This window comes from Lonchura striata, chromosome 1A (assembly GCF_050655825.1).
Source record: "Lonchura striata isolate lonStrDom1 chromosome 1A, ASM5065582v1, whole genome shotgun sequence".
NCBI classification, from domain to species: domain Eukaryota; kingdom Metazoa; phylum Chordata; class Aves; order Passeriformes; family Estrildidae; genus Lonchura; species Lonchura striata.
In genome coordinates, this window is record NC_140741.1 from 20,628,056 (window position 1) to 20,649,924 (window position 21,869).

At 40.0% G+C, this 21,869-nt stretch overlaps 1 protein-coding gene across 1 annotated transcript in view; it reads left to right on the top strand.

Annotated features, from left to right (window-relative positions):
- PKP2 (plakophilin 2) overlaps positions 1-21,869 on the top strand; it is a 38,522-nt gene that overhangs the window by 13,521 nt on the left and 3,132 nt on the right. Inside the window, exons 4-12 of the mRNA XM_021548332.3 lie at positions 1,278-1,416; positions 4,012-4,219; positions 8,472-8,649; positions 15,012-15,129; positions 16,676-16,837; positions 17,248-17,421; positions 18,000-18,153; positions 19,565-19,754; positions 20,727-20,814. Coding sequence (XP_021404007.2) covers positions 1,278-1,416; positions 4,012-4,219; positions 8,472-8,649; positions 15,012-15,129; positions 16,676-16,837; positions 17,248-17,421; positions 18,000-18,153; positions 19,565-19,754; positions 20,727-20,814 — 1,411 coding nt within the window. The remainder of the gene's footprint in view (positions 1-1,277; positions 1,417-4,011; positions 4,220-8,471; positions 8,650-15,011; positions 15,130-16,675; positions 16,838-17,247; positions 17,422-17,999; positions 18,154-19,564; positions 19,755-20,726; positions 20,815-21,869) is intronic.

Consider the following 21,869-nt stretch of genomic DNA (forward strand, 5'->3'; position numbering starts at 1 on the left):
TGCTGATTTAAGACTTGAAACTAAAACCAAAGTTTGAAAAGGCGGTTTTTCAGTTCCAGTACAGAGTAAAAAGAAGGAATATGATCTGGGTAATTTTCCAAATTCCCCTTTTCTGAGCATTGTTAATTATTATTTAATATTTCTGCTTAGTTTAAAGAAAAATAATTAAATCTTTGACTTTAGTTAATATATTTCCCTGGTATTAATTTTAATGTAAAAGGCAATTGAGTTAAAATGTCTAACTACAGATTCATTTGCTGAGATGATTATCAAATAAACCATTCCAATTCTGGTAGCTCTGCAGTAGGGAGTTATTGCCAATTACTGCTTGTTTCACAAGTCACAGACTGCCCTCTCATCCATTTCTGGCTGGTGGCACAGCTGCTACTACAAAATTATCTGGATTTAAAAAAAAAAAATCTTTTCAACTTTTCTCTCCCCATTTTTTTATCTGGGTGCAGCATATTTGAAACCAAAAGTAAATAAAAAGTCTCGGGAGCATAACCACCTGTCCCAGAGCTAATGCACCTGATTGTGCCAATAATTGTTTTATGTTCCATTTACTGGGGAAAAAAATGTGTTTGGTGACCTCTCTTTCTATTTTTTTAATATGGTTGTCTAACACAATCATCATTTAAGAAAACATTCTGGAAGTTTTTGACAGGGAAGTGGTGGCACATATTTTTGATGCTCTCTACCACAGGATGTCTCCATACTCAGTTTAATTGGTGGTATTCTTATTTTTCCCACCTGAAAAATAGCTTTGCCCATCTATTTCAAATAGCAACAACTTCCTTTTTTGAAGAAAAGGAGGTTCTGAATCCTGCATATATGTAATCTGGGAACTAAGACACTGATGAAAGGCATAAAGACAAATATAAAAAAACAATCCTCACACTAGTGAGGAAAACATCATGGCCAGTAATAGTCACTCTGACATGGTTATGGCTTTCTTTTGATTCTCACCCACTTCTTCATCCTTCCTTTCACATTCTTCATTCTTCCACTGGATGGAAACACTGACAGAAACTGATATTTCCATTTTGTTATTCTAACTTCAAGCATGAGTTGCTTTCTCAAGAACCACACTTCTATTTATGACCTTCTCTTCCCCCTAAATGTCAGTATCTCTTAAAGTCATTTTCTGCTACTGGAAAGGAAAAAAAAAATCTAAGAAAAACTAGAGTTACATGAAAAACACCAAAATCCTAGTTTTACAAGACTGATAATTTTTCTGCAGTCTTTCTTCACTAGATCTCTCTGTCTATACTTTTAAGGAGCCCAGAAGTGGAGATGACCCTGGAGCGTGCAGTGAACATTCTGAAGAGTGAAAATACACAGTCCACCCCCAGGATCCTTGCTGCAGTGACTTTCATACAGCATGAGTGCTTCCAAAAAGCAGATGCCAGGAGAAAAGTAAGTAATTATTATTTTGCCAGTTACAATCAGGCAGAGAAAATAAGATTCTATACTTTATGGCACTGCGTGCCAACAAGAAAAGGAAGAAGGCAGTCCGAGTAACCTTATAGGATACTGATGTTAGATATTTTCCCTAAAATGCATATATATGTGTTTTGCTGCAAATTCTTTTGAACCCACTCAGTGCATACCCACTCAGTTTGCCCTTTTTTAGCTGAACAAACTTAATTCTTTCAGCCTTTATAAATCATGGAGTCAGAACTTTTTGCCAGCATAGTTGCTCCTGTCTCCCATTTTTGACTTGAATGCAGAAATATCCCAAGAAAGAAAATTCTGAGTACAGTACAAACTTATCCAAGCTTCAGGGTTTGTTAGGGCTGCACAAATGTGTTTAAAATGTAGATGGATTAGGAAAAATGTTAAAGGCTCACTGGAACTGTGCACATGCATTAGTACATTGATTTGGTTAACCAAATTTTGAAGTCCCTTACCAGAAACTTGTTAAGCCTCTTACAAGTTTTTTGAAAGGGTCTGTTACAAAATATTCCTTCTTCCTTTTCTTTAAATGTCACTACTGAACACAAATGTCTCTCCTGCTGAACAGTTCTGTACAATAAAGTGTAAGGTGATCGTTTATTTTAACCATTAAAAAACAGTATTACACCTGCTTTGGTTTGTAATGTGCTCAGTAATCCCAGCCTTACTTCCATAATTATGTGTGTGGAGTCCCGTGCAGGACAGCCAAACATCTCTCTGTCCTTTTGACTTGCTTTAGGGTATGTCAGAGTCATGTTTGGGAGAAAATAACAGCACAGGTGGCAACCTTAACTTCAAATGGAGGACAGAGCTTAAGAATTGAATGTTTGCAAGTGGGTTATTACACAGATCTCTCCCAGGCAGCTTCCCAGAAAAACAAGTGGCTGAGTAGTGTTCAGGAGCCTGAAGCCACATGTTTCACATATCCACCCACATAACCTACAATGAGTTTTTCTGTTTGGTGCCCATCAGACTTGTTCATGTTGGCATCGTCCTCTGTCCCCTTTTTAGCCTTTCAGCCTGCATCCTTTGTCTATTGTTCCCTGATATTTGAGAGTTTGTGGGTCTAGTGGTTTTTCTGTCTCTGTGAACTTCTCAGTATTTTGGAGGCTTTTGTTTACTAATGAAAATTTAGGACCAGTCAATAGTTGTAAATTCTCAGTAAATTAGGTTGAAATACCACTCCTTTTACAAGAGCTATAAATGCTTTAAAATTACTGACAGAAAGTCTCTAGAAATACTTAAAAAAACCAAACAACTACAGTATTGGTGCCAAGAGGGCTGATCTACTGCAATAAAACAGGTTGATGTGCCTTCAGCATGCTCTGTGCACCACTGCCCTCACCATGGATATTCCTGTATTCCATTGTGCTATTCTATTCTGGCATTTAGGTGTTTGATGAGTGTTTGCAATCACTCAGCAGAGGGGAAATCAGCTCAACAAAGCAGGATAAAGAAACTGTACCTTTTGTACAGGTAGATCAGAGGAGAGGATGCCAGGCTGTGTAGTTTACTCCATGAAGGACAAAAGGCTTTGTTGCATTCCATTTCTTCATGTTGCCAACACCTGCTGGTTGTATTGAATTCTTTTTATCGTTAAAACTCTGGACTGTTTAAGACACTTGTATCAGATTTCTGAGTCTTTCACAAGGGTGAGTTTGTCCACAAAACCATATGGCATTTTGAAATGCTGGAGGAGACCATTGGCAATGGCACATTAATGTAAGGCATTTTCCAGAGTAAATTCACTCCTGAGTCAGGTCAGGCTTGCTTGTGTCATATCACAGTTTGTATGGGATTCCTCATTCAAACAAAGTATTTGTTTCCATACAGCTACTGTAAAATAACATATTTTAAATTCTTCATTCATTTGGGGCCAAAACCTCATTTTCTAAATATTTAAACACTGAAAAGTAGTCTGTGCTAAATATGGGTAGTTCAGTAGATAGCTGGCTAACTATGGTTAATGCTCTACATTTTGATGCTTACTTTTGCTATTTTTCCTCTGTGTGGCATAGTTAAGAAGTATTAAGTATAATGTATTGGTTTCTAATATAATTTAAATACATGCATTGGGAAGAACGCTGTATTTTCATCAGGCTGGTTGCTGAGGGGAAAAAAAACCCCAAACCTGTTTATAAATGTTCCAGAATTAAATCTCAAATATTCATTTCACCAACATGGAAGCTAAGAAGCAGAGTGATTGAATGTCTTGTCAGAGAGTACGAATCTGTGGCAAAGCTAGAAGAGATTTAGTATCATTCTCTGACATTAATTATGACAACATGTTGCCTCTCCCAGTTGTGGGTTTTAAGCATTAGTCATACAAATGCCCAGAGGTTAATAGTCATGTCCAAATGATTAATGATCTGTGCTTCAAGTCTCTAAAGTAGGAGCAAATGGACATAACTATAACTATTTAAACGTTGTAACTATTTAAATGTTATAACTATTTAAACGTTATAACTATTTAGACATTTTCTGGGGCGGGGAGAAAGGGGAGTTTGTTATTTACAGCATCTGATGATTCCCTGCCGTGTTTTGTTTTCCTCACAGGTTTTCTCACTCGGTGGCATCCCCAGACTTTTACAGCTCCTTGAGGTTCAGAATGAGGACATCCAGCGGGCAGCGTGTGGTGCTCTGAGAAACTTGGTGTTCGAGGACAATGACAACAAACTGGAAGTGTCAGAGCAGAAAGGGATCCCGCTCCTGCTCCGCCTGCTCCGGCACACCAGGGACATAGAGACTAAGAAACAAATCACAGGTAGTGTTTTCTCTGCAGTCAAGCACCAAGTGCTTTAATTAGTGTAAAAAGGGAGAGGTACATGATTGTTTAGTGACTAAATACAAAAACATTGTCACCTACTCTAAGCAATTCCCAGAGGGTAAAATTCCCAGGTCCTTACTCGAGACCATCCTTTCAGTCAACAACAAGAGATAAGGAACTGCAGCTTCCCTCTTAAAGATTCTTCAGAGATCAAGAGAGTGTGCTTGCAGGAAGCTCTAAGTCCTTGATATTCCAGAAAAGAAAGTCAGGCTCCCTAGGGGTGCCTGGGACCATAATTAATGCCTGCTACTTACACAGCAGCTCAGCCTTCATTTTTTGACTCTGTGCTGACAGTGCCTACTGGAAGTTCCTTGTTGAAGACTGTCACCCAGAGCTGTCATGTGCCATGGACAGAAAGTGGTTGTGCTATTCCCACAAACCCCACTGCCCCAGATTCTTACTTCATCCCTGCAGTCCCACGTGTCCATAACGTGTCTCTTGGAATTCCACTGCTTGTGACCCACATTCTTTCTAATTATCATCCAAAGGAATAGCAGGCTTATATTTTATAAATGGAAAACATTAATAAATGAATGAGGATTTATCTCAAGTGATCTTTAAAGATATCAGGAACAAAATCTATTAAGAGAACAGTGCGTGAAAAGATACTGAAGTTGACAAGCAGCTCTGTCTTGTTGAGACCTTCTGTAATTCTGCATTCTTTAAAGTATTTGAAATACTCTGCTCCCTAAGCTGGAGAACAAAGCTTTGTATTGTTGGGTTTTTTTTAGCTCAGTTATGCAGCTCTGCAACGTTAAAAGTGTTCTAAAATTTTTCACACTCATCAGTTGCAGAATTGGGTCGCGGAGTAATTTACTGTACAATGCCTTAACTCTCAGTGCTGTTACAGACCAGTGAGGGAAGCAGTGAAAGTGGTGGCAGAATGGCCAGAAAGCCAATGCTCTTTCCTTGCTAGCACTTCCATAATTTCTGACAAAAATGTTGAATGTGCCTGACAACTCACATGTATATTGTGAATATTACTGTGTTCCCCTTCAGCAATGTGGAAATGGATAAAGGAACATCTTCTTTCAGCAATTACTGCTGTCACTAACCGTGAATATTTACTCACAAAACAAAGAAGACACCAAAAAATATTTATGCCAAGCAGGATGATGTAGCTTGTGTAAAGCAAAATATTATGATGTGCTTTCATGCCTATCAGTTGCAAAAGACAATTTTAAAAATACACCAAGAGAGAAGTATTTCTTAATTTGTTCAAGACCAGATGTTCAGCCAGGAGGACATGCACTGGGTACCTTAGTGAAAATGCCATTAGGACATACTTTTTGCCATCACTTGAACAGTTCTTCCAGGTCCATAGCAAGCTGCAAGGAGCCTACAAGAGCAAAAGGCAGTCTGGATGAATGAATTTCACCTCTTGCATTGCCTTTGACCTCATACAGGACTAGTGGAATATCATATTTATGCATGCAATCTCTCTGAAGTGTGCACTTCCAGGAAAAGGTTAATGTGAAAGATTTGGTCTTAAACCAGGTAGCACCAGAAGTCCATTTGTCTTTCCACATCATACATATTACTTGCCTACTTTGACTGTAAATTAGGGACTTCCCAATGTAGGGCATCATATTCAGCTAAATGTCTTTCTCCATAAAAGATTAGAAAAATCATCTTGGTACCTGATAATACCTCATACTATTGAGGCATGAGGTATTATAATACCAATACTATTTAACTGTAGTGACTCTTGGCCAAGGATTGAAAGCATGCAATATTAATTGATAAAGATGTCTAAGCTCAGCAGAGGGAAGTTTTCTGTTTCTACTGCTGTGTGGGAAGCATACTACCAAAGCACTCCACCTGACAAAAGTATATGAAATGAGGAAGTTTTGGGAGATAAGGAAGTTAGAACTCTGAGACAGAGGTTCTCTGATACTGTACTTCATTACCTGTCAGAAATATAGTACGTGTGCATGTGAGATAAGTAAATCTCAGCCTTGGAAGCTTATCTTTAAAGGTCACTGGTTTATTAGGACCATCAATGTTAATACAGACAAGCACTTGCCTAACATTAATCCATATTTTATCATATGTTCTCAAAGAATACTTTGATGGCCTGTATTTTCTTTAAGACCCAGGCTTAGGAACACAGAGCAAACCCAGTCCTGCGCTGTGCCTGCTATTGTGCTGTGAAAACACTGAGAGGAACCAAAGTGTGTGGAGATAAATGCTGATTACAGCACGTGCTGTGGCTGCCTCACAGTCTGTGAACATAAAAAACACTAAACAACTGTTCCACCAAAGCAGCTTTGTGCTGGTGACAGGGGTTTGAAAGCTGCTGTGGGCCAGTCTGCCCAATGCCCCCTGCAGAAAAGAGCTGCCCAGTTTCTCTGCAATTTCTGTGCTCATATGATCTCTTCCCAGGGGGAATCAAACCTGCCCAAGATCACTGAATTTGACTGAATTTGCTGGCTTCACAAAAGCATTGATACAGATAAAGTAAACAGAGGCTCTGGCCTTTCTTTGGCTTACACACTACTTGGAAATCTCTTAGGAAAGGAGATTCTCCTAAATTGTAGGAGACGATTTTGTTTGCAGGACCTAAGACAGAATTGGAGTTTTATAGTATTTGGAGAGCATACTGAGAAACAGAAAATAAAATGGCTGTGGCATGAAAGAACCACAAGATTTTAGCTTTTAAAGGTAAGCCAGATGAGCCTCCAGGGAGCAGCTAACCTCCTGATCTTATTATCATGCAGCATAAATAAAAGAAATTAAAGAAAATTTTTCCTGCAGGGAAGATTACAGCACAAGCAGAACTGTCATTAAAAGAAATGTAAATTTAAAAGCAGATCCCACCCATTTTTCTAAATAACCACCTAAGGGAAAACTATGCTCCTAAGAATATAGCATAGGTGCAAGGAAACAATCCACTCCTAAGACATTGCCTAATGTGCATAAATTCACCCACACCCAGAATACCACTGAGAGAATCCTTCTGAGCCCAGAGACACAGTGCCTGTGGGTAAAGGTAGGGTTTTTGTCGGAAAATGTACAGTGAGAGAACTATCTCAAATTCTCTTCTGGCAATTCTAAGTATCTGCCTGTAATTCCAAATTTATTTGTTCTTTTTAAGTATATTCTGTCCTTGTGCCATTCCTTGCATTTGTTCCCTTCTGTCTTAACCTGCTTTGCTTACCAGTGCCCTTTGGACTGCTTGTCTGTTTTCCTGTAAGCCTTACCTGTACTTCAGAAAAGTACATTCTTCCTTTTATCCCCTGATTCAGAGGCTAAGGAGCTGATCCCAGAAGAAGGACTGGGCTGCTTCTGGCTGGCTTTTGTTTTGATTTTACTGCTGCTCACAATACCTGAAATAAAATTCAAAGTGCAAGGAGATACAAAATAAACATTTTTCTATTCATGTTGTGAGCTGATGAAAGGAGCATTCAGTAATACTCTGCCAGTGTGTGGAGGAGGAAGTCTGTGAAGCATAGAGCAGCAAGCTGGAGGAACAATGAATGTCTTTGTAGTGAGAAGCAGAAATAGGTGTTGTTTTGCAAGGGAAGAGTACTTTAAAAAGAATTGTTGTCTGTTGTAATAGAACATAATGTTAAATTCTACAAGATTGTATTTGAAATTTGGTTTGGAGATCATGAGTAAACAAGGTTTCTAGCATTACTTAATGATTTGTTTAGTGACTAATGTCTGGACAGTAGCAGCCAACCAGTGTTAACAGCTTTCCCTCTTATGAGAAATTTTGCTATCAAGTGTTAGAGAAACTTGGCAATGGGCATTTCCTGTCTTCAAGCAGATCTGTAAACTCTCTGCACCTCCCTTCTATCCCTTTTGTGAGTTTGTTTTCCCTTAGCTTGCTTTGCTAACGGAGAAGGTGATTGCAGCAGATGGACAATGCAGAGCCATGGAAAGCTGCACTTCTTGGCTGGGCATTAGATTGACTATGTAGAGATTTTACTTTATCCACAAGGGTGACTGTGCCCCCTTTTTTGCCCTGTTTCCATGTCCCTGGATCAGGGCTGGTGAGCATTTACCAATCCCTTTTGCTTGTCTTCAGATTATCAGTGCCAGGCTGGCTCTTCACTCATTAACATCAAGAGGTGTAGAATGCCCCTGTTCCTGAGAGACAGACACTGCAACAAAGGGGTGTGAGATTGAGTCTCAAAGTGCAGAGGAGTCTTTTTCCTCTCTGATTTTATTGTGGCTATTCCAGGTTTGCTGTGGAATCTGTCCTCCAATGACCAGCTGAAGCACCTGTTGATTAGAGAAGCCCTGCAGACGCTGACTGATGCTGTCCTCATCCCCTACTCAGGCTGGCCAGACAGAGATTACCCAAAATCAAGTGCTCTATCTGACCCTGATATCTTCTACAATGCCACAGGATGCCTGAGGTGAGCACTCCACACAACTACCCAAAGCAATAGTGATGACAAAACAGGGGACACAATTATTTCTGGATAAATACACAGAGCTCATTTCAATCCACAATCACTTCTCATGCAAACAGATGACTTAGAAAGGGGACATGGTACCTACAAGCACATAAATGTTTTCTGCTTCCAGCTGCTACCAAAGATGCTTATTTGAACATACCATAATCTGTGCCTTAGCTGATTAGAAAGTGATTCAACTTAAATTGTGGGACAGCCATTTTTTAAGCCAGACTAAGCCCTGTCCAGCCTTTTGCACAAGGTCAAGCAAGTTGCAGCCATGGGGTGGAGGAATAGATTTATAGTTGTGTATTTAGTACTGCAATCTGCTAATAGACTCATGGGCACAGTAGCAGTTACTATAGACAAACACCAAAGGCCCCAGTGAACACACCTATAAATGGCTGAAGTATAAAAATCACGTCTCCAATGAAAACATCTTTAACAATCTATACATTTGGGGCCCTTTGTGAGTTCAAATTCATTGCACATTAAGTAAGTTTACACATCTAAAAATGCACAAAAGGACATAATTTGAACTTCCTAAGGAGTAATGTACAACTGCAAAGGCATGACCTGAGGTTTAAACTCCTAGTAGAATACAAGGAATTAAGTTTGGAATGTGGAGGCTGGAAGGGTGCCCATTTTGCCTCAGACATACCTGCTGTGCTGACCTGTCCTGTACAGAGTAGTTGTAGGTGTATGGCATTGTTACTGCCTCTACAGCAGCTCTGTAGCTGACTCCTGTGGTTTCAGAAGACAAATGGATTGTAAGCTACACAAAATACTCAACAGCAATATACCTTTTTCTGCAGAAACCCCTGTCAGCCCACTAACTGCTAATTAACTTCATCTCTAAGTAATAATTAATTTTATTTACTCTGATGACTCAAAAACAAATACAAAGAAACATTAACCACCCATAATAAAACCTCTCTAGCCAACACTTAGTGCTGCTGTCTAGGAAATGAAGGAGGTTGTCTTTTTTCATATTAATTAGCCCAAGCTTCATTTGTGCAGAAACCAGTCTGGCTGCTCCTCTCTTGGTGTTTGGACTCGAACTGTCTCTTCCCCATGAAGCAGCCAGTGGGGGCACAGATCATTCTCAGGTTTAGCTTGGTGTTGCTCTTCCTGAGCTTGTTTCAGCAGATTGACACAAGTTGTTATGTGACAAATAAGGTGTAACAGCACCGGAGTTCTTTTAAATGAAAGTGGATTCCTGGGCTAGCCTTACTCTGGACACAAAGTCAGTGCTCCAGAATTGCTGTGAGCTCTCCAGCCTTAATTAAAAGTCTCTAAAACTACCCGTATGTGGGTGCTTAAGGATACATTACCTGTTTTAAAAATATGATATCCACATTCTAATTATTCTCATTTTTAAGAGATTCAACACTGAAAATTAGAAATAGAAAAAGAAGGGCTTGAAAACTCCCGGGTAAGGATGATCTGCAGGATTGCCACATACTTTCTAGCACAGAACAGTTTTTAATGAGGCTTACCTATTTGTACAGGCTAAATAGCTGAGATCTTTAAGATTAATCAGTTTGCATCTCTTGTCTGGAAATTGACTCACCTCCAAGATTAGGTCACTAGATGTATTCCTTATGTATTAGGGAAACAGAAAATCTCTGCATCAATAAAAAGAAGAGCACGCCACAGAGTAAGGGAAGTGTGAACTGAGGGAATGATGTTATTTGTGAATATGTTTAAAGAGTCTACTTATTTGCCAGAATATAAATCTGTAATTAGTCTTCCCTTTTGTGATGCTAATGTGTTTGTTTGGTGTGTTGATAAAGTCTATAGCCTGCAGCTTCTATTAGAGGGTAAAAATAGTACTTTGAAGTACAATACGTAATATTATGCATAGTACTGTACTTAGTTACGGGGGAATGCCAGAACTTCTTTTCAAAAATTTCCACACAACTGTTGACTGAAAGGGACAAACACAGCCCAAACCCAACCCTAGCATCTGGTGGGGGTATATGCACTGCATCACACCATTACCAGATTATAAATCAAAGCTTCCTTCATCCTCTTTCAGAAAACAGCAACAGGAGAAGTGAATCCACATCTAACAGATAATATTGCAGGTACTTCCAAGCACTGGAATGAGTGCATGACCAGACCAGTCCCCAGTTATTGCCAGAAGTATTGTGGGGTCCTGAATCGTGGCGCCTGTGTCGGCGCATGCACTCACTGATAAGGAAGTCTGATGTTAGAAGGATTTGTTAATCCCATTCTGTAGGTCTGCATTTTGTCTTAAAACCCTGTGAGAAGCAAAGCTTTACAGAAACCATGGGTCACAAGCTTCATGTAGTAAAAAGAAGCTGTGCAAACCACGGAATTCTGCACTGTCAGTTAAAATAAGTAATAGTGTTGTTTGGTTGTGAAATATTATAAAATGCACTCTGCTTGGACCCACAGAATAAGGCAGATCAACAGACTACACTGGTTGACTGACAATAAGCTGAACAAGTAAAATTGGTTTATTAAAGTATCTAAAGGAGTGTTACATACATTTGTAGATAAGTCCTGTAGGATTTTAACGGTAAAGGCACCTTCTATTGGCCTGAAAGTCCTACACATAAAAGTTCTGCTTCCAATTCCAATACAAAGGATAAAAATCTTCAAGATATTTCCCCATACTCCAAGTCTGAAAGGATGAGATCCCAGCAGCATGTAGAATACATGAATATTATCTATATAAATAAGTGAACCTCTGGCATGACTTTTCCTCTGAAAGGAAGGTTTAGTGGAAGGCTGTATCACACCTTGAAAGATTATAATGAACTGGTTCCACTTTTATCTTGAAATACCTTTTCCCAGAGCTTCTGCAATGCTGAACTTTCCCAAATTTATAAGTTATCACATTTTCCCCTGTAAAACATTTAAGTCCTGAAGCTGCCATACCTCCCTAAAGAGACTTCCTTTTTAACTGCCCTGTAACTGAAGCATCCTGTGCCCCTATGTATTCTATTTTTTCAACACTTTCTACACAACTATGTCCAGGATAGTCAGCTAACTTCTCTCTTCTCACCCAGTAAAATAAAAGTAATCCTTCCTTTTTCATTATTATTTTTCACAGTTTGTCTGTCCCAGCTCCTATCTGATCTCCTGAATTACACAGTGACCCACAAGGACAGTAGAAAGCTCTGTTTGGAGGAAATTGTATCATTGCAGCCTGGGAGGCTGCAAAAACATCTGCTTTCATTTACTCTGGAGAGACGTGAAGCCAAAGCTCTCCCTGTGTGTTGAAAAGCTTGGACTCACAATGGCAGCTTCTAAGAGAGAGTGTAAAACAAGTGACTGATGATAATAGATCTTTGAACCAAGGCCTCTTGCATAGCATTGCCGTTCCTTTAAGTTTATTTCCATCCATTCTTATCTCCTCTTGCCTCTTCTTCAGTTTATCTGCTCCTCCAGTTCCTGAAAGGAATTTTGCTACTTCCAACAAGCAGCTTGAAGCCTGGCACACTTAGTTACCAAGTAGATCTCAGATATCTTTACCTCCTTGATGAATTTTTGAACTGTGCATGGCAGGAAAGGAATAGAATTTCCCAAAATGCTGTTTGGTAATTGAATTAAATTCACATTACCAGTTTTAGCAGAATGAGTCCCAGGAGCAAAATCCTTCTTCTTATCAGTTACATGGACCATTCACAGCAGTTCAAGAACCTTTTCCAACAGTCAGTGCATGACTCAGTGTTGGCTTAGAGGGAGTATCCCTTTCATTTGGTGCCATTTATCTGCTAATTGAACATTTATTATCGTCATTCTGTTTCCTTCAAAGTCATGCTTGGTTTTACTGCCTCGAATTTCTTTGTATTTACCTCACAACTCTGCATCAAAATAAAATTTCCCAACAGGAAATTAGCTGATCCTCACCACAAGACTGTGTGCAAGGAGCTATTTTGATTACAGATGTAGTTGCACCATACATGTGTGCAGGAGGGGACAGAAGCAGTAAATGCAAGATGAGATGAACGTGCAGACAGATCAGCAAATGGCACCATCTGAGCATGTCACCAGGATTGCCACAGCTAAACATGCCCGAACTCAGGGATTTTTCATAGCTGGGTGCTGCCAAATTGCAAATTCGGAGTCATTCAGAGGAGAGCATCCCCACAAGTGGTAATCTCCCTAAGGCTTCCTTCTCCTCACATTGCAAGCACTGAGTGTTTCAGGGCCTCCTGGAACTCCACTACAGTAACATCCAGCTCCTGAGCTCAGAGGCTGGCATTTCAGTTGTCAGGAACCTCAAATCTTAGGAAGCCAAGATGAAGTCATTGAAATTCTCTTAAGAAAAATGTCTCCATTGTTTCGTAAAATATATATATTTAAATTTACATTTCTATGACACCTTTCAGAAATATTTCTCTTTTTTTACCAATCTAATAATATTTTTATCTCCTGGAATTTCTCAAGCTTCAATCAGAAAACAAATTTAAGCTGTCAGCTGAGTTTTTGCCTGAAATGCTCTTCTCTGACCCTCTTTTGAGTAAAGTGCTTACAGCAGTGTCTGAAGAAGTGGGAGAGCAGGAGTTCTTCCCTTCCCAGTCCACATTGTCATCCTAAGGAAACAGGGAAAGGTGGAGAAATGAGTAACCATGTGTGTGCAGGTGTGCACACAGACACATAGTGATACCTGTCTCTGGATGAGCATCAGCTCCTTAATGAAACAGAGCCCAGGAATTAATTTCCCTTGCAAAACAGGACAGTGCCCCTAATTTGGGCTCTTTTCTGCCTCCTGAGCTAGAAAAGCTCTTTACTCTGTTCATGCTGGCAGCAAAGCCAGGGCATGGCCTCTCCTTGCACAAGCATTCAGCAGGATCAGTTGTAAAAAGTTGAGGGGATTTTAGAATATGTGGGACAAAACAGAACCCTGCATCAGCTGACTTGTCTTTGGCAAGGGAAATTCCACACTTATCTTTCACAGTATTTTTAGTCTGTGTGCCCCAGAAACTATTTTTGCTATGCACCAGGAAGGCTGTAATGTGTACAATTCTGTCAGCATAAGCCTGGGAAAGGGTGACATGCCTTGAATGTGACATATATAGGTAAAATTAAATTCCAAAGGGATTTCTATAGTAGGTCATGTTGTGGGATCTGAATATTGATTCTGTGTTATATAATTTCATGAGAGAATAAATTAACTCATAAATAGAGACATCGTTAACATCATGACCTAAAGAAAAATTGTAATTAGAGTGCTTAGTATGTAACCTGAACTTGTACTTCCCAGAGGGGAAAAAAAATAATAGAAGTAAAATGACAGTGTATAAAATGCTACATTCATTTTACAGTCATAAGCCACAGGAAAGCTTAAACCTTACTGACTTTGTCATTAGTAAAATTGTAAACATTGTAATTTTTAGTGGGCAAAGTAAGTGTGCAAAATAAGCAACCTGAAACTATCCAAAGGAGCATGTCCCTCTCTGTTTTGATGGATGCTAAGATTGGCATTGGCTGATATGTAATGTTATTTCAAACAAAGAAGCTTGAATGTTCAGTCTTTTGTCCAGCCGCAGGAGTCAAAAAAAAAAAGGCTTGGATTTATAATTTTGGTATTCCATAATTCAGATTTTGCTGAGTTGTAAAAATAATTATATCTTAAAAGTATAAGTGTTGTTTGTTCCATGGAAATCAGCAGCTTGTTTAGAGCCAAGCAGCTTCAAGCAGCAAGTATGTGTTTGGTTTTTCAAGAGTTTTTAAATCAGTTTTGTAATTCATTTGTAAGTTGTACTTGGTTTACTACAAAGCACAGCTTGTAGTAGTAGTAACATTTTTCAGTGTTACTTGAAAGCCAGGCAAAGAGTGAGTCTTTGCATGTGAATGTGGAGATGCTGCTAAAACTCTCAGACCATGTGCCTGTTGATGGGTCATTGTGGATCAAGGTGTAAGTAAATTAATTCTAAAGGACATCTGTGTGCATGGAAATCTTTACAGGTATCTCTCCTCCGATACTTTCACCATCCTAAATATTAAAATTATAACTGAAAATGGAATAAGGGGAAAAAAAAAGTTTTGGGGTTTTTTTTTTTTGACTGCTTAAAAATTATTGACTCACCTTTGAGATGAAAATTTGAGTCAGATCTTACCTTATCCATCCAAACATGGCGGTTTGTTTCCCTGGACTATTGTTTCTGTCTGGGAGTGAAAGTTTTATCTAGAAGAGGCTCAGATTGTCTTATGCCTCTGAAGAAAAGAAGCAGTCAACCTGAACTTCAGTATCTTTAAGATTTAGCTGGAAAAGTTTGTCAGAGGAACACAAGAAAATACCTTTGACTAAATCTCCTCTCCCCAACATACTCTTTCCTGCACAGAAACATGAGCTCTGCTGGCCCAGAAGGAAGGAAGAAGATGAGAGAATGTGAGGGCTTGATTGATTCTCTTGTGTATTATATCCAAGGAGCTATTGCAGACCATGAGCCCAATGACAAGGTACTCTTTGAGATGAAAAGTGTTTTCCCAGGGGAAATTGCCAAGTGAACATTTTTCTGTCGTTGTTTAGAAACCAATGTTCAGTAACAGCTGCGTTGCAATTGCAAAACTTATTTCCAGGGCTTTTAAAACTGCCACCAAAGATGAAAGTTTTGTAAGAAGCTTTTTGAAGTATTTTTATCCTGCAATCTAAAAGAATAGTATAACACAGCGCTAGGAAAACATTTTCAGAGTCTCTAGAGAGAAAGGTAGAAACACCTGTACCTATTTTTTTTTTTTTTTTTTTTTTTTTTTTTTTTTTGTGAGATAAAATCACAGCTTTCAGAAATGCTGAAACACAGAAGAGTCAGATGTTGCCTTTTTGGTTGTCTCAGCTAGCTAGAAGCTTAAAAAATAAATCTGGTTACTCTCCTATGTATTTAATGCTACTCTCCTATATATTTAATGTTACATACCCCTTAGGAAATGAAGAACCTAAATCCCTTTGGGTGGCAGTGTGATTAAGGATCTTACATCTTTTAGAATAGAAATAATTTCCCTAAGTTATTTCAGGGAAAAAAAAAGCTGCACTTTTTTTCCTTGTTGCCTAAGCTGAAGCCAGTGGATACCTCCAGCTGCCAGTTTCTCCCACTCTTTCTCCCCTCACTGAGTGCAGGTGAACCCTGAACACAGGTTCTTGGAGCAGAGGCTTGTCTTTCAGCTGGGTGAAGCTGGGTGAGAAGAGCAGCTGTCACTGGCATTAGCTGCAGCCTGTAAGGCACTTTTGGTGGGTCTGCCATAACTTGTGCTGTGTAGTGGTAATTACTGCACATCTATAGCTCTGTTCTAGGATTAGTTCCTTGAGCTTCCCCATCTCCTTGTATCCAGTGCCATTAGCTTCAGGGAGAATCCAAGCACATTACACGTGTGCCAATAGCTCCCTGCTGCACTTTGTCTTAAAACCACTCGATCCTTTTTGACTTTCAAAAGAGGAGCAACTGGTAACAAAGCTATTTGCCACTAGACTCATCACTGAGAAATTGCAGACCTGACCTTAGCCACGTTCAGGAAGGAATGTTTTATTTTAAAAAGCATTCCACCACAGAAAAATGCTTCCCCCTTGGGGAAGATAAAAAGCTTTCCTCTTGCTGATGCTATGGTGAGGTGTGTACATGACCATCTTTACTCCTAAGCCCTTAAACATTTCTTGGCACACTTCTGTGTCAAGCAGCACTCGCCCAAACAATTCCCAGGCACAGTTCAGGAGCTCTTATGTTCAGGAGGAGCTCTTATGTCCCAGGAGTGTTTCCAGCAGCCATGCACCCCACTCCCAATGCATCCTGTGTGCCAGCTGCCCGCTGGGCTCAGGAACATCCCAGGGCATGTTCCATTTCTCAGTGTAAAGGCAGGCTGGTGGATCACTGGCATGAAGCCTGGCTCTTCCATCAGGCATCAGAAACTCTGCAGTCAGTTACTGAAGATGCAAAAACTAAATCTCTTCCCGTGTCTGTACATGTCCCTTCAACATATGCCACAGCTTTTAATTTCTATTCTTTTGTTATTTTAGGCCACAGAGAACTGTGTGTGTATTCTTCACAATCTTTCCTACCAGCTAGAGCTAGAGCTCCCTGAGAGCTATGCCCAGAGCATATATGTGCAAAGAAGAAATATTTCTAACAATGATAAAACACCAGGCTGTTTTGGAACACGGAGCAGAAAAGTAAAAGAGGTAAAGTACATGAACTGTTACATCTAATTTGGTTATTAACTTGTAGCAACCTCTAAAGAATAAGGCTTTAATCTAATTAACGATCTGTTACTGATGTATCTGGTAGAGTGACATTTCCTTGCCCCAAAAATGCAAATTTATTGGTAGTCCTTCTTGACACCAATTCTCTTGTTCAGCTGCTGCTGATGGCACTGACATAGCAAATGTTTTAATAGTTGAGGAATACTCCACTGGATGGACTGGCCACTATCATGAAATACTGAAATTTTGCACATTATTATTTGAGCTCAGAACTGGACAGCCTCTAAATAACCTGGTCATGCAGAGTTACAAAATGGCTAGTTCATCTTGTGGTGCATTAAGCTACAGAGGTCACTGTTTCTAAAGGCTTGATCTGTTGACATGTTTAGAAGCAGCAGGACACCCCGCTTCCTGAGGAAAAGAGCAATCCCAAAGGTGTTGAATCGCTCTGGCATTCTACACTGATTAGGATATACCTCTCCTTAATAGCAAAGAGTACCAGAAACTACACCCAAGAGGCATCCCTGGGAGCTCTCCAGAACCTCACAGCTGGCAATGGACCAGTAAGTCAGCTTTTTTCCTTTTCTTTTCACTTAGTTCTTTATGTGAATGCATTGAGTTCAGGGCTGCAGTGCAGCTGAGCTCAAATAAGCACTGACAAGTCACTGGCTCACTGACATGGTGAAGGAAAATGAACATTGAAGGGAAAGTCGTAACCAGCAGTGCTGCTTTTCCTTGCTTGGCAGATAGTGGGGTCTTCTTCTTCTCCCTCTATGTGCATCTCCATGTGTGGAGTTTGCTAATTCATTACACAGTGAGGGATGAGCAGATGTTAAAAGCAATAAAAAACTCATTTTGTGGAAGACAGTCCTGTGGAGAGAGGAGGGCTCTGACACAACAGCAGATCACATTTGTGTTAAGGAAACTAATGATGTCTGTCTGAGGAACTAACCAAAGAGTACCTGGGAGAAAGAGGGCTTGCAACTTCTTTTTTATCACCTCCCTTTCCTGTTGCAACTCATATGTAACTCTGGCTTAAAACTATTTGAAATATGCTTAAACTGCTGCAGAGAGCTGGCTGTGTGTGGCTTTTTCTGAGGCTCTGCACTCGTGGCAGTGACACAGAAGTGCCTTTCCACAGATGCCATTTGCAGTGGCCCGGACTGTTGTTCAAAAGGCGAACGGGCTGCCAGGCATCCGAGCTATGCTGCACGTCAGCCACCCCGCGGTGAAGAGGACAGCGGTCTCACTGCTCAGGAACCTGTCCCGAAACACCTCCCTGCAAAACGACATAGGTGAGCAAACACTGACAGCTTGCTCTGCTCTCTTCACATCAAAGTTTCCTGCTTTGAAAAAAAGAAATGCGTGGAAAAAAAAAAAAATGATCTGTGAGTAGGTTTTTCACTGGATACTTGCAGTCTCTGTACAGGGCTTAAAATAAAGAGTTTTGCCTAAACAAAGTTTTCACTATATTGGGTATTCCTCTTCAGATACTTCCATTGTTGTTACTTTCAAAAATACATCATTGAAGTACATTCTACACAGATTTGGAGAGGGAGTTTTTCTTCTGTTCAAAGATTGCCGAGTTCTGTGCTGCCACAGGTGCTTTGCAAGAAGTCACAGAACATCTCTAATTCTTCTAGCAAAGATCAGACTCTCTCTTTTTAGACACAAAGCTTTAGAAGTTTGCAGCCCACACAGTTTTCCTGCAAATTTTTTTGAGAATGGAAGCTATAAGACGCTATTGAAAAAATAGTTAATTATTTTTAAATTATCTAATTTCTAAATAAAAGCCATTTCTATTCTGAGTATTCTTATTTCAATTTATTGTGTATTTAAGACTTTTTCCTACTGACAGGATAAAATGTATTCATATAATTTGTTGTCCTTTTTTGTGTTCCCACTAAGGGGAAAAGGGGAAATCTCATGGGGCAGATGAACCTCGAGAATTCTGCAGAACAGTCTCCTGGGCCTTGTTTGAGCCCTAAAGAACATTCCCTATTAATGAAAATATTATAACATTGTTGGGCTCATTTCAAATGGATAATTCATATGGTGTTGGCAATTACAGGTGTTGAATCCCCCTGAAAGGGAAGCAATTAAATTGATAAGAAGTTGGGATGTCATCAGGAAAACATAATTTATGAGAGTGAGGGAAAGACAGAATAGCGCAAAGCTTTGGGGGCGAGTGCTTCATCTTGCACATTCACAGTTGTTTCTTTGCTCTACCCATAAGAGAGGACTGGGGAAATTTCAGGTGAACATTTTCTCTATCAAAAGATGTTGTTTTTGATTGAAAGCATGTGTGAATTCAGGTCAAATGCCAAAAAGAAAAGCTTTGGCCAAAGGAAAACATTTGAGTGGGCACATTCTTTTCTAGATTATAAGGGTCTGAATTTATCAAACAAAATGAACCTACATTTATCCAAACTTACCAAGCAAAATGAACCTAAATTTAATATAAAACATCTCTAAGAGGGAAGTGGGAGCCTGCAGCTGGTGAGTTAGTCCAGCACATGAGCTACTCATGGGCTGTGCATGAGGCAAGCTGCAGGCTGTCCTGTGCAGTGTGGTGGATGCAGTGCAGGTAGGAAGGCATGATTGCCTGGTGGGAGCATACAGCTCCCTGCTGAGGGAAAACGGGAGGAATGAGGCAAATCTGCTCCTGTTAGTAATGGAACTGCTTGTCTCTCTTGCCCCTTGCAGCCAGAGAAGTTCTGCCCGATTTGGTGTCAGCCCTGCCCGAGTGTGTGCCAGGCTGCGAGGCTGCCTGTGACACCACGGCGTCCATCTGCTACACCCTGTTCAACCTGACCCAGCGCAGCTCGCACAACGCCCGGCTGCTCCTCAGCGCCCAGGGCCTGCCCAAGGTCATTGCCATCAGCATGAATGACAGGTAAGGCCTCCACCAGCCTCCCTCCTCCCCCAGGCAAAAAATAAACTGCAGCCGCTGCCGCTCGGTGGGAAAAACGCTTCATCTCAAGGTACAGGACAGCCCAAACAAGGATGGAATGGAATTGCACCGATGGGAAAATACAGAAAGATTTCTTGAGACAACTCTCCCATCCATAGCTAAACTCACCAGGTCCCAGCATTTTAAATAACTCCTCAGAAGAAAACTGCACCACATTATCTGTATTCTGATACATATGTAGTGATCATCAGATCTCATCTGTACCCAAAATGTCTTTCCTGTTCATTGTAACACAGCCCTGATAAACTTTAGCAATAAAGTGCAGGGATACACTTTGCAGAACTTGTAGATCTGTACGTAAAAATAACATGCTGGCATTTTAGGGAACAGATTTTAATAATAATAATAATAATAAATTTTTAAAATAATATGTTGGAATTTTAAAGAACAGAAATTAGTTCTTCTTTAATATGTAAACAAGTGCAATCAATATTTACTCCAAAGATAATTAATGTTTTAAAAATACAAATAATTATTCTGTTTGCCTTGCTCTCTCTAGAGAATGAAAGAGGAAATCAATCTCAGTATAGGAGGCTTCATGAGGACCTGAATAGTTTAAATCCTGTCTAACATGAGATTTTACATACTGGAAAGATTCTTTCGAATGGTTGTTGTGCTGAGGTTATTTTCCTCAGCTGAAAATGCACAATATGATAGCTGCTGTTAGATGTAGGATACAGAGCACCTGATTTCTCCCTAAATTTGCAGAATGAATGGAGCATGGAGTCAAGTTTCATTTGTTTCAGTAATAAGGACAGCCTGAAACATGCTACAATACCAGCACTTAAAGAGATAAAACAAATGCTGTGAGGTTATGTTTGCTGAGGTCTGTGCATGCACCATGATTATGATGTGGGAATTTAAATATGTTTTATCATTCTTGCAAAATGGCAGCAATATGTTCAGCAAAGCCAGCAGGGCTGCTTCAGTCCTCCTCTACTCCCTGTGGTCACACACTGATCTCCACAGTGCCTACAAAAAGGTAAGCACAAGAAAAATAATCTGTTCCTTGAGATGCCAAACCCTTTCATTTGTCCTCTGGGGCCCTTAGCACTCCTATACATTTAACAATCAACCTATTATAGGATTTAAGCGGTCCCTGAATTTGGTTTTCTTATTACATGTAGATAAGCCTGTGTAAGTAAGACATGGCCTTAATTTTTGGTTCTCTGTGCTTATATTCTCTCCCACTGTGGTTTTAAATCCACTGGCAAAGCTTGTCAAAAGCATTGCTGCTGCCTGCCAGAAGAGTCAGGTGGTGGGAAGGGATGCAGAGTAGGTGCCCATCCACACTGGCTGAACCAGCCTGGCACAGAGGAACCACAGTGGCAGCAAAAACAAGGGCAGGGCAAGGCAGCTTCCTGCTTCAAAACCAGAGCACCTCTGTTCTCCTTGTTTGCACAGCCTGCTAGCCCAGCTGTCAGCTCTAGTCAGACAAAACCTAGGCCCTGGGAAAGGTGTTGGCAAACATTTACTGCCATAGTCAGATCAAACAAAAAATGACCAGCATGAGTCTGCCACAAACCAGTTTGTTTCTTCTGCAGCTCTGTGCCTGCTTTTTCAACCCACAGCTGTGATAACTTCCACCTACTTACTTCACCCTGTATCTCAAATTGTTTTCAGTCCTTGTGTGTTTGCTGTTCAGAATTTGTCACTTCAAATTCCCTATAACCTAAAACTGTTCCAAGTTCTCAAGCAAACTGTTAGCATTTATTTTTCAGCTGTTTCTCTTTGTAGATTTTTTTTTTGGTTGAAATTTGCTCCAAAAAACTTTCTTAGCATAAACTTTACCAGTGTTGCATCACACTTAGCAGTACTGCCCCATAAACCCAAAATCTGTGTTCCAGAATAAGGCTATTGTGCCGTATAAATTCTTAACTAGTTGTCTCTGGTGTTTTTTACTACTGCATTCCTGAATTCACCATACAGCAATATCCCTGATGGCATGAATTCTATGAATTTACTGGTAGTTTAGGAAAGTCTATAGGACACATTTGTCAGACCTGTTTTCAAAAATGCCGATTATCTGCTCTTCCT